The following is a 21463-nucleotide window of genomic DNA, read 5'->3' as shown; positions in this document are numbered from 1 at the left end:
ACATGGTGAAACCCCAACTCTACTAAAAATACAAAAAGTAGCCGGGTGTGGTGGCATGCACCTGTAGACCCAGCTACTTGGGAGCCTGCGGCAGGAGAGTTGCTTGAACCCAGTAGGTGGAGGTTGCAGTGAGCCGAGATTGTGCCATTGCACTCCAGCCTGGGCAACAGAATGAGACTCCATCTCCAAAAACAAAAACAAACAAAAACAAAAACAAAAAAACCTTGCAGCAAACCATTTCCCAAAATTCGATAATCCAATGTAAGATCAGCAGTTCGCTTTGCTCATTGAGACTATGCCTGGTCAGCACAGTTCTCTCTAATTTCTCATGTTACCTTCTGACATGTAATTTATTTATTATGTTGTCGTTTATTGTCTGACCCTCTCTCACCCCCACACACTGTTTTATTTGCTGATGAGTCTCAAGGGCCTACAGCAATGCCTGACACAGAGTAGGCAATCAGTAAGTATTTGCTGAATGACTATCTCCACCTCCAGGCTTCTGATTGCTAACAACAAATTGACCCAACTCTTTCCTCAATTTCAGTGAGGAGAAAAAAATCCCTCATACACAAACCACTCGTAGATGTGACTGATTTTAGTGAAGACTTGGAGGCAGAAGCAGGAGAGAGTTGACTACAGTCATGCAAAGGGCTCCCATTTAAACATTAGGTACGTCTCCTCATTTGTGAGATGTCCTTTGGCCTCTCCCCACCAAGGAATCTTAATTGGCCTTTGAGATTTTAAAAATAACTCCTCATTCTCCTAGGAAAAGAGTGACAGTACTAGAGCCATGGTAACCAGTACCAGAATCAGTTGTCAATCAATCAATGGCAACCCTATAGTCATAGTAACAAATAAACACCAAGTCTGCTTCTAAACTGTTTTATCTATCAACGATAACTCCCTTCAGGAAATGCACTTCTGAAACCAACCAGTCAGTGACAAGTTTAAGCTTTGAGAGTCAGGTGACTAGTGGCAGATTCTCACTCAAGCATGCGTCTATGAATAAGGCCAACCCTAAAACAAACCATTCCCCAAAATCTGATATAAGGTCAGCCGTTTGGTTTGCTTACTGAGACTATACCTGGTCAGGTGGAGTCCCCAGATTTCAGATACTGAGTGGTGGTCTCATCCTTTATGCCACTCCGTCCTAAGCCTCATAGCACTACACTTGCAACTCCTTCTGTTCTGCTCCCCTTTGCCCCCCTGCTACCCCTTTCTCCTTTGTCCTATTTCATAAGCAAGATAAAATCCACTCCATCTCTAATGCAGTACATTTTAACCATTCTGATGCCTAGGTTTCGGTCAATATACCTTTCTATTTCAAAATAATTTATTAAGATGCTGTCCCACTATTTCCAATAGCAAACACATGGAACCAACCCAAATGCTCATCAATGATAGACCGGATAAAGAAAATGTGGTACATATACACCATGGAATACTGTGCAACCATAAAAAGAATGAGATCATGGCCTTTACAGGGACATGGATGAAGCTAGAAGCCATCATTCTCAGCAAACTAACACAGGAACAGAAAACCAAACACCACATGTTCTCACTCCTAAGTGGGAGCTGAACAATGAGAACACATAGACACAGGGAGGGGAACAACATACACCAGGGCCTTTTCAGGGATGGGGGATGAGGGGAGGAAACTTAGAGGACAGGTCAATAGGTGCAGCAAACCACCATGGCACACGTATCCCTATGTAGCAAACCTACACGTTCTGCACATGTATCTTGGTTTTTTTTTTGAAGAAATTTAAAAAAATTAAATGAAATAAAATTATTTGAAGGTGTCAATGATTAAAAATAAAATACGCTGTTCCAAACATAGTTCTTTTCCAAAAAAAGAATTCATATATATAAAATATATGTGTGTATGTGTGTGTGTATATATATACACACATATATATACATATATACACACGTATACACACACACACACACACACACACACATATATATATATATTTTTCCTTTCTAGCTGGAGTCTTGCTTTGTCTCCCAGGTTGGAGTGCAGTGGCACGATCTCGTCTCACTGCAACCTCCGCCTCCCAGGTTCAAGCCATTCTCAGCCTCCTGAGTCATTGGGATTACAGGTGCATGCCACCACACCTGGCTAATTTTTGTATTTTTAGTAGAGATGGGGTTTCACCATGTTGGCCAGGCTGGTTTCAAACTCCTGACCTCAAGTTATCCACCCACCTTGGCCTCCCAAGGTGCTGGGATTACAGGCGTGAGCCACTATGTTACACATATTATTTCAACTAATTGTCATGATATTCCTAAGAGGTAATTCTTCTAATCCTTAGTTCAAAAATTAAAAAAAAATAAAATAAAATGGAGGTATAGTGAGTTTAAGTCCTTAGCCCAAGGCCATGCCATCATTAAGAGGTAGAACTACAGGGCTGGGTGCGGTGGCTCATGCCTGTAATCCCAGTGCTTTGAGAGGCCAAGGCAGGTGGATCACCTGAGGTCAGGGGTTCAAGAGCAGCCTGGCCAACATGATGAAACCCCATCTCTACTAGAAATACAAAAAAATTAGCCAGGTGTGATGGTGGGTGCCTGTAATCCCAGCTACTATGGTGGCTGAGGCAGGAGAATCACTTGAACCCAGGAGGCAGAGGTTGCAGTGAGCCAAGGTCGTGCCATTGTTCTCCAGCCTGGGCAACAAGAGCAAAACTCTGCTAAAAAACAAAACAAAACAAAACGAAAAAACAAAGAGGCAGAACTATGCCATAAAGCTAGACCTTTTTAAAATTCAAACTTTGTGTTTTTTCACCATAATATGCTGCTGCCATAGGAACCATATCTTTTCTCTAATCCTTTTCCTTCAACACCAACCCCAACCTCTTCTTCTCAATGAATTTCCCTTAACACTCCCTAGAAAGATGTCACCCAAGGATTAACTTCTGTCCAGGCAGGAAGGGAATAATAGGACACAGGGATGGAAAATCTTTAAAGTGTTCTTGATTCTGAAGCTGAAAATTCTTTTTCTTCTCCATGTATTTAATCCCTTCTTGTGAATTCCTCTTGCCTGTTAATCCTCTGGTTTTGAATTACATGTGAATCTTGGGTCACCAAGCACACCTAACCCCTGTAATATCTCAAATGCTGACTCTTGGTCTGTCCATTTGGACTTATTCTGATTGCACTACTGACATGCTGTAGCTTGTGCTGGCATTCCTGTTCCCAACTGGCCCTGACAAGGGTTCTACCTACTCACACCTCCAGATATTGTTACAGCTTCCCAAGACACTCACCTGAGAACTAGAGTTGCTAGTACCCAATACGACAATATAGCAACCAGATTAAAAGAATAAAGTCCTTTTATACCTGACAAATAAAAGAAATTAGAGGAACATCAAGTAATCCTCTGATTCACACAGCGACTAATCACACAGTGACTAGTGATCTAGCTGAAACACAAAACTGTGCCACTCTTATGTGTAACCACCACTAGTGGCTATTATCTACAGAATTGAATCCGGGCTTCTTAACACGGTATAGAAAGCCCTTTATGACCTGACTCCTACCTACCTCTTCACATTCGTCTTCCACTACTTCCTGACTCAACCTCAACATTCCAAGCAACTCTGAAACAATAGTAATTTCTTGCACATTGCTGCTGTTTCTGTTCATGTCCTGGAATGTCTTTCTTACCCTCCTAAACCTGTGTCCTTTTCGGGCTAATGCTCATTAATCCTTTAAAATTCAGCTCCAGCATAACATTCTTCGTGAAGCCATTACCAACGCCCTAGGCTGGCTTAGGCATCTCCTAAATGTTTTAATATTTATGTCACTGTGTCACCATACCACAAGGCAATTTTCCTGTATGTATACATCTTCTCCACAAGAATATAAGCTTCTTGAGAACAGAGACTATCTTATGGCTTGAATCCCAGTGTTTGCGTCCACTTTATAGTAGATATCTAATAATTGTTGAACGGATTTCAATTAAAACAATTAAAATATTGATAGCAACAAGATTCGTGATTATGTCAGTATTTAATCCCTAGTACGGAGATAACTTTACAATTCTGAGAAATTCTGATTTTACAGACTCCTTTCATGTCACTCATGCAGCACCTAGCTCAGTGTTTGCTTGGTCCACAGTAATTGCTAAATAAATATCTTTTCAGTTGAATTATAAGAACTGGTGTATTGGAGAGAGTGTTAGAGTAGGAAAGAAAGTCATTTATCCTCTTCAAGCTTTATTTTCCTCATCTGTAAAAACAATAATAATACTACCTACTTGAAGGATAATTTCAGTAATATACAAAAAGTCCTTAACACAGCTTGGAGCATAGCAGCCATTTAAAGTAAATGTTAGATTGAATCGTGACGTTGAACAGCTAGGAAAACCCTTCTCTGAAATTCAGAAGTAAAGGCATTTTGAATAGAACACAACCAACTATTTCATTTAGCTTCAAAATATATATGTGATATATCACATACCTTTCTCCTGAAGATGGATTAATAACTGACCAATTCTCTGGAGCTGAGTAGGAATAAAAAAGTCACAGTATCAATGAGAAAAGCTCAGGATGAACAAGTTTTATATTAAAATGTGAAATTGTATAATACTTACCAAATTTCCTGCTTTTCGGGCAACTGTCTTCCCTCTATTTTAATGGAAAAAATTGTTAGAGGAGTAATCTGAGTATCAAAGTTCAAAAATTTTACAAATTTTTCTTATGTCTGATTTTGAAAACTAGGGAAAGGGAAAATCAACCATTTGTTCTTACCTCCCAGACATCTGAACTACCCTTTTCAGGAAGTGTGGACTTCTTCCAAAAGGATGCACAAGCTTTCATGAGTATTATTTCAAAAATAATTCCTAGTAAAATTATAAAGAAAATTGCCATCCAATCATTTTGAATAACCCAGGACTCTAGAAATTCCCATAATGTCACAAATGTGTTATCTTCCAGTTCACCCCCTACCCCTTTTTTAAAGGAATAATATTGCTTTGACATTTTAATGTAATATGTGAAAGAGACTGGTGTCTCATTCAAAAGTCCTTGATTTCAGAGGCCCTGAATTATAAAAAGTTGGTATGCCCAACTCATAACCATGTGCAACGTTTGGCCAGTGCTTCTTGGTGTCTTATCAAGTGTGGCAGTGACTGCTCTGGGCCTAAGTTAAGTGAGGTACGTGTCATAGTGGGTATTTAACTGAGCTCACATCAACTTGAGCAATAATGAAAGTTCATAGGTAAGATATGTACACTGTATAAGTAGTTTTTTTACTAAAATTCAAAAAATTACCTTCTCTTAACTTCATAGAAAGCAACATAATTCTATCATGGATTGTCACTGCCCTATTATAAACATAGAATAAATTTGGATTGGTAGAAAGCATTTGATATGACCATTTCTATTAACACCAGGAATAGTGTATTTTATGCTTCTTTGTGGTCAGGAAAATATAGTCCTTTCTTAGAATGAATATAGATAGGGTTGGCCGGGTGCGGTGGCTCAAGCCTGTAATCCCAGCACTTTGGGAGGCCGAGACGGGCGGATCACAAGGTCAGGAGATCGAGACCATCCTGGCTAACACGGTGAAACCCCGTCTCTACTAAAAAATATAAAAAAATTAGCCGGGCGAGGTGGCGGCGCCTGTAGTCCCAGCTACTCGGGAGGCTGAGGCAGGAGAATGGCGTGAACCCGGGAGGTGGAGCTTGCAGTGAGCTGAGATCCGGCCACAGCACTCCAGCCTGGGCGACAGAGTGAGACTCCGTCTCAAAAAAAAAAAAAAAAGAATATAGATAGGGTTGACAGGTTTAGCAAATAAAAACATTAGATGCCCAATTTAATTTGAATTTCGGAGAAATATCAAATAATTTTTTTGGTCTAAGTATATCCCATTGCAACTATGTGGAATGTATGATGACTTGTCTTTTATGGGCCTGATTTTTCTCTTAAAATAGAACACATTTTATATTTCTTTTTGCTAGCAGGGTCCATTGGCAGCATTCCCCTTCAACAATCTATTGATATGCTGAAAACTAAAGGGTCTTTGGAATAACCTCCTGTTGAATTTCCTTTTCACCCTGTCTACGGTGATTTCAAGGAGCTACTTGTGATGTCCTTTCCGATGTCAGAATTAAGGGTGGGACAGAGGCAGATGTAAGTACAGTACTGCCCACTCTCCTTCAAAGTCTAGTGGGTGGGCCTGGAAGCTTATTGAGAAGTACAATTTTAGTCACAAGTAGACAGGATAGTCTGGACTAGTAATGAAAAATGTTAACACTACCTTGGATTTAGAGTCCTCTTCCTTTGAAGGTGTAATTAATTAATACTTCCTTTGCAGATGTAATTCTTTAATGCTTCACTTTTGTTTTGTTTTTAGTACTTCACTTATCCAAGGTAGGTTAAGCAAAGAAGTATTACTCATTACACTGAAGTATTATTCATTACACTGAAGTAAACTGTTCAGGCCTCTTCTGTCACATCAGTTTAAATAAGTGCAACAAAGATTTACAACTTCAGGTGGGTGAACTGGCTCATGCCTGTAATCCCAGCACTTCGGAAGGCTGAGGTGGGTGGGTGGCTTGAGCAGGAGTTTGAGACCAGTACTGGGCAACATAGGTGGACCTCTGTCTTTACCAAAAATTTAAAAATTAGCCAGGCATGGTGGTGTGCGCCTGCAGTTAGTCCCAGTTACTTGGGAGTCTGAGGTAGGAGGATTGCCTGAGCCTGGGAGGTGAAGGCTGCAGTGAGCCGTGATCCCACCACTGCACTCCCACCTGGACAACAGAGCAAGACACTGTCTCAAAAAAAAAAAAAAAAAAAAAAAATTATCAGCTCTGTCCCTGAACGTTGGAGATTATTAGATCAGTGACATTCTAAATGTTAGAATTTACAGTCTTCCAGTCTCCTGGACCACAACGTACAGGTATTTATAATCTTTATTTAAGTATGACTCTTATTTTGAATTTTGTCTTTGCAAAGAGTCACCCTTTAGAATGCTTGGTAGGTCTTCATTGGCTCTGAAAGAAACTTCAGCAATTCCTCTTGATTTTTCTAGAACTATGGTAAAGTACACCTTCCCCGTACTCGCCTCCTCACAAAGACAATTGAGGTGATTTTAGTCTCCTGGGTTTCCCCATAAAATTTAAGCATCTGGGCCGGGTGCAGGGGCTCATGCCTATAATCCCAGCACTTTGGGAGGCCAAGGCAGGCGGATCACCTGGGGTCAGGAGTTCAAGACCAGCCTGGCCAGCGTGGTGAAACCCCATCTCTACCTAAAAATACCAAAATTATCTGGGTGTGGTGGCAGGTGCCTGTAATCCCAGCTACTCAGGAGGCTGAGGCAGGAGAATTGCTCGAACCTGGGCAGTCGGAGGTTGCAGTGAACCAAGATCACGCCATTGCACTCCAGCCTGGGCGACAAGAGCGAAACTCCATCTCGGAAAAAATAAAAAAAAAAAACATTAAGCAGCTGGAAAAATTGTTACTCTCACTTACTTGCAGAAATTCTCTAAATCATTCAATGGTAACTATCTTAAAAGGGATTCATTGTTTCAACATTTTCTTCTCTCTAGTTCCTTAGATCTTTCCAAGCTTTATGGCACTGAATCCCTAATTAGTATTTCACTGAAGAGCTCTTAAAGAACTGAAAAGGAACTGCTGCGTACCACTCCTGCTGATGGGTAGGTTTACATAGGGGTAAGTATTATCTCTCTCTAGGGCTTTGTCATGTTTTTTACTTATGTACTTGCTACTAACGAAAGTATAATTATCTATTTTTCAGCATAAATGCTTCTGTCCCTTGGACTAGAAACCTCCTAGACCAATGTCAAGTGAACAGCACCAAAAGTAAATGCTAAGCAAGATTTACTTGCTTACAGAGTAAAAAGAAAAGGAGTATCACAGAAAGCCTATTACTAACAGTAATAAAAAACAGACACTACAAGAAAACACAAGGAAAATTAAAGTTTTTTTTAAAACTTCCTATTATATTTACCAATGTTACCATCTTTGAACTATTTTGACATTATGAACTTGGTTTTTGTTCTTAACAGGAAAAAGTCCCAATATTAGATATATAAAATAGCAACACAAAGCCAGAGATTGTTCAAAATTGTTAGAAATTCTTTCTGTAAATATCTTAGTTTAATACATGTATTGAATAATAATTGTGTAAAGCACTGAACAAGGAACGAAAACGTGCTTTAAACACACTTTGTTAAAGTTTTGTTAACATCTTTGTTAACATTTAACAATGATGCAGAAAAAAAATCCCAAACTTGAAGGAATCTGTAACATAAGTGAGATGGAGATATTAATAACTTAATGAGAAGGTAGAGTTCGGTTAACACAGAAAGGAGGAAGATATTACAGGAGTTTGAGGAGAGATACTTGGTTTGGGGTAATTTCTTTTTTGAGATGGAGTCTCGCTCTGCTGCCCGGGCTGGAGTGCAGTGGCCGGATCTCAGCTCACTTCAGCTCACTGCAAGCTCCGCCTCCCGGGTTCACGCCATTCTCCTGCCTCAGCCTCCCGAGTAGCTGGGACTACAGGCGCCCGCCACCTCGCCCGGCTAGTTTTTTGTATTTTTTAGTAGAGACGGGGTTTCACCGTGTTAGCCAGGATAGTCTCGATCTCCTGATCTCGTGATTCACCCGTCTCGGCCTCCCAAAGTGCTGGGATTACAGGCTTGAGCCACCGCGCCTGGCCGGTTTGGGGTAATTTCAAGGAAAGCTGCAAAGAGAGGAAAAAAAAATTTTTCCCCTACTCATTTGGATTTGGTAGCAGGCAAAGATGAACAAAGAAAGTAGGAAGAAGAGTAAAAAATACTTCTTCCATTTTATAAACATTTATATAGTCCATGTTAGCTATAGCATGGCTACAGGTGTGAAGTCTGGGAAAGGAAGGTTGACAGACCCCTATTGTGGAGCCACCTTCGGAGATCTAACAGTTTCTGAGTTAGAAGTATCAACTGGTGTATCAAAGCAAGGAGACAATAAAATTGGAAAATCAATTAGGCTACTGCAGTGATAGAAGAGAATTGATAAGGGTCTGAATTAGAGTGATGGTAGTGTAAAAAGAAGAGTAAGATACTGAAATCCAGGATTTAGCAAATAAAAGAAAGCAAATGGCTGGGTGCGGTGGCTCATGCCTGTAATCTCAGCACTTTGGGAGGCTGAGTTAGATTGCTTGAGCCCTGGAGTTGGAGACCAGTCTCAGCAACAAAGCAGGACCCTGTTCTCTACAAAAATATTTGAGACCCTGTCTCTCTAAAAAAACCATAACTTAAAAAAGTAGTCAGGGGCAGTGGCAGGCGCCTGTAGTCCCAGCTACTTGGGAGGCTGAGGCAGGAGGATCCCTTGAGCCCAGGAGTTCAAGGTTGCAGTGAAGTATGATAATGCCATTGCATTCCAGTCTAGGTGACGAAGTGAAATTCTGTCTCAAAAAAATAAAACTGGGCCGGGCGCAGTGGCTCGTACCTGTAATCCCAGCACTTTGGGAGGCCAAGGCAGTCGGATCACTTGAGATCAGGAGTTCGAGACCAGCCTGGCCAACATGGTGAAACCTGTCTCTACTAAAAATACAAAAATTAGCGGACATGGTGGCGCACACCTGTAATCCCGGCTACTCAGGAGGCTGAGGCATGAGAATCACTTGAACCTGGGAGGCGGAGATTGTGCCACTGCACTCCAGTCTCAAAAAAAAAAAAAAAACTAAACTAAACTAAAATAATAATAATTAAAAAAAGCAAATGGATCAAGGAGGGGGATGGAAGAATTAATGGTAACGGAGAAAGGACTTACAGATAATCTGAAATTTGGTTTAAGACGAGGCTTCCCAATGTGGGCACTATTGACATTTTGGACAGGATTATTTCTTTGTCGTGGCTGCAGTCCTGTGTATTGTAGGATGCTTAGCAACATCCCAATCTTCTACCTACAGAATGCTGGTAGCACCCCAACCCCAGTCATGACAATCAAAAATATTTCCAGACATTGCCAAATATCCCCTAAGACAGGGGTCCCCAACTCCCAGGCTGCAGACCAGTACTAGTCTGTGGCCTACTATGAACCAACAGCAGGCAAGCCAGCATTACTGCCTGAGCTCTGCCTCCTGTCACATCAGCTGTGACATTAGATTCTTATAGGAGCAGGGAATCTTATTATGAACTGTGCATATGGGTAATCTATAGGTTGCATGCTTCTTATGAGAATCTAATGACTGATGACCTGGGATGGCACAGTTTCATCCAGAAAACATCCCTATCCCCACCACTCCCACCCCAGTCAGGTGGAAAAATTGTCTTCCATGACATGGGTCCCTGGTGCCAAAAAATTTGGGGACCACTGCCCTAAGTGGTAAAGGTCCCCCATGGGTGGAGAGCATTAGTCTAGGCGAGTGGTTATGAGGCAGGAGAATAGGGTCTGGAGGCAGGGAACCTAAGACCCATTCACCCTGACTTCCTACAACTAAGTTGATAGGAAAATTCCAACTTTCCACGCTTAAGTAACAAAAAGACCAGAGGCTACTCCCTTTGCAAACCCCTTTTCTGTGTAGCAGATGGAAAATTGAAAGCTGGTTGCAAAATTGGTTGCTTTCTGCAACCAGACATTTGCATGGGAGTGTAACTTTGTAACTTCACTTCAGCTTCTAACTGGTTGCTTTCTGCAAGCAATCGGACTGATTGTGGGCCACCACTTCATTTACATGGGGTGAACACCAAGTAGACAATTGGAAACCTCTATGGAGTGTTTGAGCCCCAGAAGATTCCTTCTCCAGGGCTCTTGAGCCACTGCTTGGGCCCACTGTGGAGTGTACTATCATTTTCAATAAATCTATGCTTTCGTTGCTTCACTCTTTCCTTGCTTTGCTGTGCATTTTGTCCAATTCTTTATTCAAAATGTCAAGAACCTGGACAACTTACAGTCAAGACCCTCTACCAGCAACAGCTATGCCATTAATTAGGGCCTACCAGAAGAGGCACCCAGAATGGCTCTTTGTCTATAATCTCAAACTTGAAGGGGCTGAACATTTTCCTGCAAGGTGTGGTAAATCTATGGAGGAGAGCAGATGTGACCTCTTCCTAAATGTTCATTTCAGCTGTAGATATATCATTCATATCTTTCTCTAGGAGTTATATGTTCCCCAAATATGGCTAGCTATACAGTCCTCAAATGTCAAGCCATTACATCAATAAGGAACAGTAGTTTCTTATAGACAACTCAGGGGAAAATCAACTTTAAATGATCATCTACCTACATTACCCCTGTATTTGATGTAGTATCTTTGATCATCGTATTATGCCTATAGTTTAATTTTGCAAACACAAATATTGTAAATTGTATAGCCTGGTTAGCAGCCTTTTAAATGTTTTGTTGTACTCTAACATTATGTAATAAGTTGTCCTTTGTGTTTTCCTTGTCCCATTAGTTTTACTTCTGGTTCACAATACTTATGTTCCTCAGTGACTTAGAGTTGTTAATAGACCAGTGATTCTATCTTCTTGATAGCTTTGCATATTTTTTATGTTTATAATCTTTTGATACTAGTAGTGTTTTAAAATTTCAAATGTTAATTATTGTTTACTCATACAACATATTTAAAAATTTAGGTTCAGGAAATGACTTAGTTAAAAATATCTATTATACATAGTAACAGAAATTTTATAGTTATACATCACTTTATTCTATAATATGAAAGATTTAGACATTATTCCCTAAGTTTTCATTCTTTTGTCATATTTAGAAAAATAATATTTTAAATCTACTGATTCCATCAGGGCAGGAGGAATGAGGGGCCTCAAAAATCTGCAAGCTGCCCAGGCCACTTGAGGCTATTTTAATGGCCTAACATTAAGAGTAGCAGGGAGGATATGCAAAAGATTTACTATAAAGAAACATTTCTTACTACAAACTTCTATTTAAATTTAACATCAGCCTCATCATCTTTTGTGAATTTTACAGGAAATACAAAAACCATTTTTTTTTATATATAACTCAATACCATTCAAGCTTGAGATCAGGTGATAGTTGAAATTTCCAAGGCAAAATGAAGTGCACCAACTGCCTAGATATAGCAAAGATGTTAGTACCACAAATTTACAATTATTTCTCTCTTTAATCAGTGGTCTATTGATTTTACACACTATGTCGTTTTTCTGAGACATAGTCTCACTGTTGCCCAGGCTGGAGTCCAGTGGTGTGCTCTAGGCTCACTACAGCCCCTACTTCCTGGGTTCAAGCAATTCTTCCACCTCATCCTTTGAGTAGATGGGATTATAGATGCGTGCCACCACACTTGGCTCATTTTTGTATTTTTAGTAGAGACAGGGTTTTGCCATGTTGGCCAGGATGGTCGCAAACTCCTGGCCTCAAGTGATCCACCCACCTCAGCCTCCCAAAATGCTCACATTACTGGCATACGCCACCGTGCCCAGCCTCACACACTATGTTGTAAGCTCTAAGTTTTTATTCATCTTTGCAAACCCAATGAGGTTTGCCTGTAATAAGCCTTCAGTGAACACTTCTTGAATTAAAGATCTTTATGTCATTCTAAAAAGTCTTCAGGGTCCCCATATTCGAAACATATGTCCACTCCTATCCCTTCACTGAGATTTATTAAAAGGTGAAGTGTGCATTCTATAAATCTGACTAAACATGTTTTGATTTCCTTTTCTGAAGATAACACTGCTCTGCAAAATTTCTCAGTTGTGTATCAATAAGACAAAAGCATCTTTGTAACAAAATTCGAATGTTTAATTCTTTTCAAAACTTAACTATACTAATGAAAATAAATTATATGTAGACCACCTTCAATATTTTTACATCATCTTTATACAACTATAACAGTGCTTTCAAAAGACATTTTGTGAAGGACATTAATTTCACATTTAAAACGTGTTTCAAAAATAAGGGAACATTAAAGAACATCAAATTAGTCTGAAATATATCTCACAATGCTGAGAGGCATACTCTTCTTTATCAAATTAACTGTATGTGTATTCAAGATGGCTTTTAACTAATGACATTTCTTGTCCATTTCAGTAATTTCTTGGATCCAAAACAAAATCTGTGTATTTATTTCTTTGAAAACATCATTTGTCGACCGTCCTTTCACTGCCATGGAATGATTTGCCTTCTCAATCCAGTGGATTTTATGGGGAGCTTGCATTTTCTGTGCCACTTTCTCCAACAAGTTCTAAAGAAAAAAAGAAGAGGATACTAGACTAATGTTCTGTTGATATTTAATAAAAGGTCCTCTCTCCCCCGCCTTTACTGACATTCATTCCCAAGTATTCACTAAATGCTGTCTCACAGACAACTTTCTAGGCAATAGAACGTGTGAGGAAATGTCCGTAAATGTGGCAGTCCACTTCTCTCAGCTGTAGCAATATCAGATCAAGCACTCATGCATCTACTAATGTTAAATAAATTGGAATAAAAAAATTTTTTCCCAAAAAAATCTTTTCCCCAAGCAAATTATATGCTCTGGGGAATACAACGTTGTTTCATAATATTGGGCTAATATTTAGTAATGTGTAGACATTGCCAACCCTTTCTCAAGAATCAATTTTATAACAAACAATCTGCTTGAATATTGAAATGATTTAAAAAATCTACAGTGTAGTAATCCCCAAATCAGACGATTCAGATATTAAGCCTTCATTTTCCAAATAAGGGTCATATTTACCAACTCTATTTCCAGGGAGACAAATTTTGTCAGTATACTTATATTTTTAGGTTCTCAAAAGCAACGGAGTAACCAGGACACAAAACTAGCATTAGTCAAATTGGCAACTTTTAAAAGAGACTGTTGCACGAAGTATCTTGCTCCCAAGATATTTCTTTCATTCTCTTTCATTCACACAAACATTGAGTTATAATTCACCTTTTCACACATTTCATCTGCTGAGCCTGACACAAACAGTACAGGCTCTTTTAAACGAAAGAGGTCTTCATCTCTGAGTTTATGCTGCTGCTTTGGATGGTGCAGTGGGTAAGAAATACAAATGAGACCCCGAACAAAATCATCACCATCATCTGGCTCAATGTGACACATTACAGAAGCAGCTGCTCTTGAGCCCATTGAACGACCTAAAATCAATTAAAATTAAGTTCAGTTTGAAATATAAACTTTCACATAAAGTAGCAGTGATGGTGTGGCAAATTGAATCTTTTACTGTTCATCATATATGTTTACCAACAAATTAACTCCAAATGGCAGCAATTAACAAGTTGCAATACCAGGCCAGGTGCAGTGGCTTATACCTGTAATCGCAGCACTTTGGGAGGCCTAGGTAGGCAGACTGCCTGAGGTCAAGAGTTTGAGACCAGCTTGACCAACATGGCAAAACTCTTATTTCTACTAAAAACACAGAAATTAGCCGGGCACAGTGGTGCACACCTATAGTCCTAGCTACTTGGGAGGCTGAGGCAGGAGAATCACTTGAATCCCGGAGGTGGAGGCTCCAGTGAGGAGGTGGAGGCTCCGTGTCAAAAAAAAAAAAAAAGAAAAGAAAAAGCTAAAAATTGATCTTTAGTCAAATGCTAAAAAAAAAAAAAGGCAATTATTTTTCTGAACACTTAAAAGGACAAGGACAATCATTGTAAAGGAATCATATGCAAGAGGACGATTCAGCGATATGAATAAAAGGAGAGAAGCTCAGCTTATAATACATATACATGAGGTTCAAGTTTGCTCTAAGTATATAAAGTACTTTAACATTAAAAAGGTGACTTACCAAAACAACAAAAAATCATTAAATTAGCTTCCTATGATCAACTAATTTTAATTCTCCATTACCTATTCCTATATTAAAACAGGTACTTAACAAGTATTCACAAGTATTGCACTTACCTCCAAGAAAAACACCTGCAAGTTTGTATTCTCCTGATGTCTTTAGGTAATTCTAGAAAAATAAAAAAATCATCAGTTCTTCATCTATAAAATATTCCACTGGAAAGGCAAGATATATTGCTTCTCATCATTACTGAAATGTATGAAAATCTATGCAAAGATAACCAGAAAATCTTAAGGGATTCTTCTTAAAAGAGGTAAGCAGTCCTTCCTCTTCTGGTCATGCCTTCACTATTAAACCACGTTAGGTTATATAGGCAAATACGTAAGAAAAAAGTCAATCTACCTTTACTAAAACATTTAAGCACTAAACTATTTTTAGAGAATAAATTATTTTTTAAAAAGGCCAGCAAAGGCTTGCAACTAATACCAAATTTGATAATGTTAACATCTAAAGTTCTAAAAAACTTAGTAAGTTTGAAAGCATTTAGATCGAGGTGTTCAATCTTTTGGTTTCTCTGGGCCACAGTGGAAGAACTGTGTTGGGCCACACAAAATACACTAACTCTCATGATACCTGATGAGCTTAAAAAAAAAAAAATTGTAAAAAAAAATGTCATAATGTTTTAAGTAAGTTTACAAACTTGTGTTGGGCCACATTCAAAGCTGTCCTGGGCCATATGTGGCCCATGGGTTGGACAAGCTTGATTTAGTGAAACTTTAGTGTTATCCAGGATTTTAAACAAGGTTTCTAAATAACATATACAGAAAACAGTATCATATTTGTACATGCATAGTATGGTAAATAAAATATTCTAGAATGCCAAAATGATGTGCTACAGTTACATAATTCCAGTGAGAAAAATCATAAGTAGTTTCCTTGGCAATATCACGGAGGAACATTTATGATGTAAGCATTCATCTCCACGGAAACTGGTGACAGGGAAATCTGACCATTAAAAAGCTTTCAGGTACTGCTGAGTTTTCTAAGAATACACTCATTCAAAGATTTTTTAAATTAAACCAGATGACTACTAATAAAATTTATATTACATTTATTAAGGATTTCAAACAGAATTATGTTATAAGTAAATATAAAGAAATTTTCTTACCAAAACTGATTTATATGCCTTAATTCTATGTACAATATTAAGGCCTTTACAGGTAAATCTCAGGCAGAAAAACCCATGGGATGCAAGATGGGATGCCAGTGACATCAAATGAGGAAGATTCATATCTCCTGATGCTCCATGTGTAAGAATTATTCCATATGTTAAGCTCTTGTTAGGTACCAAACAAACGGCATCTAGTAATTTATTTCCAAAAGGTATTTTTAATTTAACCTGGAATTCAAGAGAATAAAGGGATCAAAAATTACTTTCTTGCCTATTAAGACAACTGAACAGCCACATACATGTTTGTTCTGTGAGGCTCATAATTCAAGTCATAGCTTCCAAATAAAAAGTAGTGATATTAATAATAGTATTTAAGTGCTTACTGTGTTGGGTATTATTATAAGTGCTTTATATGTATTAACTTATTTCACCTTTCTAACAATTCTATGAGGCAAGCACTATCATTATCCCCATTTTATAGATAAGGCACAGCAGATTAAGCAACTTGCCCAAGGTTATATAGCCGCTAGCTAGGATTTAAACTCAGGGCAGTCTGTTCTAGATTCCTTACTCTTAACCACTTATGCTATACTGCCTCCCACAGTGAAAGTTGAAAATAAGATTACTCTGAAGCCATATAATTACAAACAAACAAAAAACCAGGAACCCTGAAGATGCAGAACATACGAAAATATTACCTCTGTATGACTCATTTTCACTGTTGAATAACAAACTTAAAGTGCATTTACATCTGAGAAGCAAAGGACATCTCCCTGAAAAGAAGATTCTGTTGTGAAAGGTGAGTTGGCAGACATGGATATGACACAAAAACTATGAATGAACACATTCAGTAGCTAAAATAAACATTTAGAATTACTTCCCTAAAATCTGGTGTCTTTACATGTACATTTTTCTATGGGCACTCAGAATTGGTTAGAGGGCCAGGTGCAGGGTTGGTAGATGTTACAGAAGATAAAACAAAGGTGATACTTTGACATGGAAACTGTAAGGTAATTCATATCAAAGTAGGATGCTGTATCTTGGCAAAAAAATGATAATGTAAAAATGTATAAATACACATTTTTGTAAGAATCTTCATTCTAAATGAACTATCCTAATTTTTCACATCTTTCCATTAACCCATTTTCTTCATTATTATAGTTCCCAAGCCTACCTATCCACACCTTGTCATGTAACTTCACAGTGCTGCCAGAAGGCAGAGTATAGATGTCTTCACCCTGTTTACTTTGGACTTGGCTATGTAACTTGTTTTAAGTAATGGAATGTAGGTAGACATTTCAATGTGTGACTTCTGAGCTTAGGCGTGGCAAACTTCCAGAAGCCCTCTTGAACTTTCACCCTCAGCCATGAGAAAAACATGCTCTAGGTGGTTTTGCATTTTCAGCCTGGGTCTCAAAATGAAGACATATGGAACAGATCTGAACCCAAAACTGAAGTCTGGAGTCCAGACTAGTCTAATCAAGACCTAAACAACAGCTGATCTGAATATCCATGAGCATGAAATGTAAGCCACTGAAATTTTGGGGTTGTTATGTAGCATTCCTTCCTATGTTAAGAGCTCTTGTATTGTTTAGGATATTATCAACATTAGGATCTCCATTACTCACCCATTTTTCCCATTAACATTTATTTATTCATTCATTCAATAGGTAACAGTAACAAGGTTTAAAGTTCAAAAGGTACCAAGAATATGTAGTGAAAAAGTCTCACTCATTCCACTTTTGACTTGCCATCAGATCCCCTCTCCAAAGGTAACCAATATTATCTGCTTCTTACTTATCCTTCCATATAGCACTGTACTTATTTTCACACGAGTGTAAGTATATTTATAAGATAAATTCCTGGGGAAGGAATCGCTGTGTCAAAGGGTTTGTTCATAATTTTTTACAGAATTTTTTCATAGAACTTCCTGAGGTGAATACATTTCATTTTTGAACAGGTATCATGTGCACACGGTACACTAAAAAATGTAAACAGACGTCAAAGGATTTGTTCATAATTTACAGAATATTTTTTTCATAGGCCTTCCTGAGGTGAAGAATACATTTCATTTTTGAATAGGTATCGTGTGTACATGGTATGTTTTAAAAGACAACGTAAACAGAGGTTTCCTCACACTCCTTCCCCTGGCCACCAAGTTCTTTTCACTTCCTAGAAACCACCATAACCAACGTATTATGTACCTTTCCCCATCTGTGTGTGTGAGCGTGTAGAATACTCTTATTTCAGCCTGGAGAGCATTAGTCTGATCTGACTGTAAAAGTTTTGGAAGTTGAGTGAGATAAGGGAGATGAAGGACTTCAAGCTTCAGTGTCCCTAACTTCATACATGTAGCCCCATAATTATGCCTGGGTTTCTCAGTTCAAAGATCCTCTGTTTTACTTTCTCAAGAGAATAAGCCTCCATCCAGTCTTCTAACAAGGGGAAAGGCAGTCAGCCAACAGCGTGAAATGGGGAAGGGGATCTGGATATCCAATTGCTTCTCAGATTTCACCTAAATCGTTTAAGCTCCTTACACCCACCTTCTGCACCACGACCACCTTCATTCCCAGTACTACAGCTGTCCAGTGCTGCCAGTTTCCATGCAGTTTGAAGATTCCGTGGTTAATACAGGGTTTGCTAAGATATTGCCAGTGTTTCCTTTCCTATTCTCCTATATTGTTGGAGGTTTGTTTCTGTTTTTAAATCCCCTTAATGTAATTTTAGTGAAACTTCATGAAGGAGTAAATTTAGATGCACGTAAACAATCACTATCAACTTAAAATGCTTCACTATTTTTTTTTTGTAGTTTTTTTTTTTTTTTTTAGTAGAGACGGGGTCTCACCGGATTAGCCAGGATGGTCTCGATCTCCTCAACTAGTGATCCACCCATCTCGGCCTCCCAAAGTGCCAAAGTGCTAGGATTACAGGCTTGAGCCACCGCGCCCAGCCTTTTTTTTTTTTTGAGACAGGTTCTTGGTCCGGTGGACAGGCCGGAAAATTCAGTGGCGCAATCATAAGTTCACTGCATCCTCGAACTCCTGAGCTCAAGCGATCCTCTCGCCTCAGCCTCTTGAGTAGATGGGACTACAGACGCTCACCACCACGCCCGCTAATTATTTTAAAATGTTTTTGTAGAGACGAGGGTCTCCCTGTGTTTCGCAGGCTGGTCTTGAACTCCCGGGCTCAAGCGACACCCCCTGCCTTGGCCTCCCAAACCGTTAGGATCCCAAGGCGTTTGCCACCTCCCGGTCTGCTTTACTATTTTTCAGAGTTCACGATGCACAGTGTGTTCTTCACGGCTGGTGCACACATGCTGCTTTTCTTCAGAAACACGGAAAATGCCCCATGATACAATCCCCAAGCAATCTGCTCTAGGTCGTCTGGGTGTGTTTTTTTGAGACAGAGTCTTGCTCTGTTCGCCAGGCTGGTGTGCAATGGCGCGATCTCGGCGAACTGCAACCTCCGCCTCCTGGGTTCAAGCAATTCTCCAGCCTCAGCCTCTCGAGTAGCTGGGATTACAGACGTGCGCCACCACGCCCGGCTAATTTTCGTATTTTTAGTAGAGACAGGGCTTCACCATGTTGGCCAGGCTGGTTTTGAACTCCTGACCTCAGGTGATCCACCCGCCTCGGCCTCCCATCGCGTTGGGATTACAGGTGTGAGCCACTGCGCCGGGCCACTGTCGTCTGGGTTTTCATCTCTGGCTTTAAGTTCAGAGAGGGCAGGGTTTCAAGACTGGCCTGGCCTCAGTGCCCTCAATGGCGATGAAGATGACCGGCTAGAGGTGCTGCGCCCACGAAACGCCAGCGCTGGTGGCGTCCGGAGCGCCGGCTCCACCGGCTGGGCGGTCGGCGGAGTTCTAGGACAACTCCTACTCAAAGGGCTGGGCGATCACCTCCAACGCCACAGCCCCTTCAACTTTCTGTTACAAACGTTCGTGCCCTGTTACGTCCACAGCATTACGTTGGCTGTCGTGCGGCAAACAAAAACGTTGAGTCCGAGTCTTACAGAGGGTCGGCTCAACAACCGCAGCAAACATGGAGAGAAAATTCAAAGCGGGTCTCACAGGCGTGCGGGGCTCGGCGGCGCTCGGGCACGGGATCCGTTCCCTCAGCAAATGCGCGCTACCGGGGCTGCCCCGCCGACCGCCCCGGACGACCCCTCTCAACTCGGAGGCTGCTTCGAGCCAGTCACCCGGGACTCGCTGACGCGGTCCAGGTTGGCCCCGTCCGGCTCTCCCTGTCCGTACCAACCCCACACTCCGCCCTCCTACCCTGCAAAGCCGACGAAGACCCCACCGGCTGGTGCCCGCGGGCACCGAACTTAACGGAACGCCTCCTGGCTCGGACCAACCGCGCCTGAGGAGCGACGCCCGCGAGCCTCAAACGCCTCAGGCGGGCCTGCCGGGTGCTCTCCCCGTCTCGTCTCCCAGGAAGCCGCCCCTCAGACGGCGGCGCCAACCGCCACCGCCGCACTTACCCGGGAAAGCAAAAGTGGCCGCGGGCACCCAACCTCCGTCACTCCCTTCAGGGAGCTGACTAGCGCGCTCGAAGCGACCGCTTCGCCTGCCCCGCCACAGCGATCGTCTACGACGCACGCGCGCGCAGGCCACGCCCCCGGGTGCGCGGGCCGGGCCGCAGAGCACGTCGGGAGCGTGAGTCTCCCAGCCCGCCACATCCTGGGGCGGTAAGCGCTGACTGGCAGAGCCGGAGGAAGGCGCCAGGGTGGCCTCTGCCTCAGCAGCACGCAGACGGCTGGAAAGTCAGCCCCAGTTTCCGCATCCCCCAGGATTGCTCCACTCGGGGCTTTTCCTCATCCCAGCCACCACTCCATTCCGAGGCGCGATCAGCTCTGACCAGTCTCTTCCTCACATCCATAGTCAATTCGTTAGTCCCGTTAGGGTCAAACGCTTACAGAATCCAACCGCTTCGCACACTTCTACATGGGGTCAAACCTCCTGTTATCTTTGCGGGGATGACTGTAACAATCACTTAAACGATCGCTTCGTACCATCTTGCCCCTGCCTGGGCCTTGTTGGCGACGCCGCAGCCACGTGGGTGCTGTGGAAGCCTACCTGCACCCCTCCCACCCCGCCTGATCTTCCAAAGGCTCCACGCTCATCCCCAAAGCCAGCGGCCGGCAGTGGCCTAGGCTGTTGCACGCGATGGGCCTCCCCACATCTCCCCTCTCTATCTCCTTTCCCTGGAGGCCCGGGGCAGCCCAGCCTCCGCTATCCTCACCACCACCCACCAGGCAGGAACCCACGACGACGGGCTTTTGTCCTGGCTGCTCCCTCCCAGCGTGGGCCGTGTCTTCTAGGGGTCGGCAGGGTGCGTGGTTTTCACAGCCAGGCCTCTCCTGATCGCCTCCCCGCTCTTCCTGTCCTTCCCTGGTCACCTCACCAGCTATGGATGTGTCTGTCTCCTCACTGCACTATAAGCTCCCAGGTGAAGACAGGGTTGCTTTCTGTAAATTTTTGTTTTCACTGTGAACCTCCTGTGTATGAATAATGCTCAGAAAAAAAAAAAAATTATTAAATGAATGACTCTTGCCCAAGCCCCGTGCAG

The 21463-nt window shown here is 41.4% G+C and overlaps 2 protein-coding genes across 4 annotated transcripts in view; both read right to left on the bottom strand.

Annotated features, from left to right (window-relative positions):
- Positions 1–4988, bottom strand: part of CCDC168 (coiled-coil domain containing 168) — a 29554-nt gene extending 24566 nt beyond the window's left edge. Inside the window, 3 exon segments of the mRNA XM_010353087.2 lie at positions 4468–4510; positions 4601–4634; positions 4758–4988. Coding sequence (XP_010351389.2) covers positions 4468–4510; positions 4601–4634; positions 4758–4988 — 308 coding nt within the window.
- A 7727-nt stretch (positions 4989–12715) lies between these two features.
- On the bottom strand, positions 12716–20512 carry TEX30 (testis expressed 30). 3 transcript variants are annotated; one of them, XM_010353084.2, is made up of 6 exons: positions 20376–20512; positions 16592–16666; positions 15891–16121; positions 14839–14890; positions 13870–14075; positions 12716–13179 (listed from the first exon to the last, which is right to left on the bottom strand). In XM_010353084.2, exons 2-6 carry the CDS (start codon positions 16604–16606, stop codon positions 13000–13002), a joined length of 684 nt encoding a protein of 227 aa, XP_010351386.1. In that variant the 5' UTR covers positions 16607–16666; positions 20376–20512; the 3' UTR covers positions 12716–12999. The 3 variants fall into 3 exon arrangements, with proteins under 3 accessions (XP_010351386.1, XP_010351388.1, XP_010351387.1); XM_010353086.2 differs by lacking the exon at positions 13870–14075; XM_010353085.1 differs by lacking the exon at positions 16592–16666 and having other exon boundaries at positions 20376–20508.
- Between the last annotated feature and the right edge of the window lie 951 nt (positions 20513–21463).

The sequence above is a fragment of the Rhinopithecus roxellana genome, chromosome 18, assembly GCF_007565055.1.
Source record: "Rhinopithecus roxellana isolate Shanxi Qingling chromosome 18, ASM756505v1, whole genome shotgun sequence".
In the NCBI taxonomy this organism is placed as follows: Eukaryota; Metazoa; Chordata; class Mammalia; order Primates; family Cercopithecidae; genus Rhinopithecus; species Rhinopithecus roxellana.
Note: the sequence above shows the minus strand (reverse complement) of the source record. Positions and strands in the feature narration are given on the sequence as shown.

What these genes read in the sequence shown, in the direction of transcription:
- TEX30 (XM_010353084.2), bottom strand. An exon ending in AGGCATATAAATCAGTTTTG is followed by an intron (nt 14,891 to 15,890) that starts GTAAGAAAATTT and finishes TTATTTTTCTAG; the next exon opens with AATTACCTAAAGACATCAGG. An exon ending in TGCAGGTGTTTTTCTTGGAG is followed by an intron (nt 14,076 to 14,838) that starts GTAAGTGCAATA and finishes AATTGATTTTAG; the next exon opens with GTCGTTCAATGGGCTCAAGA.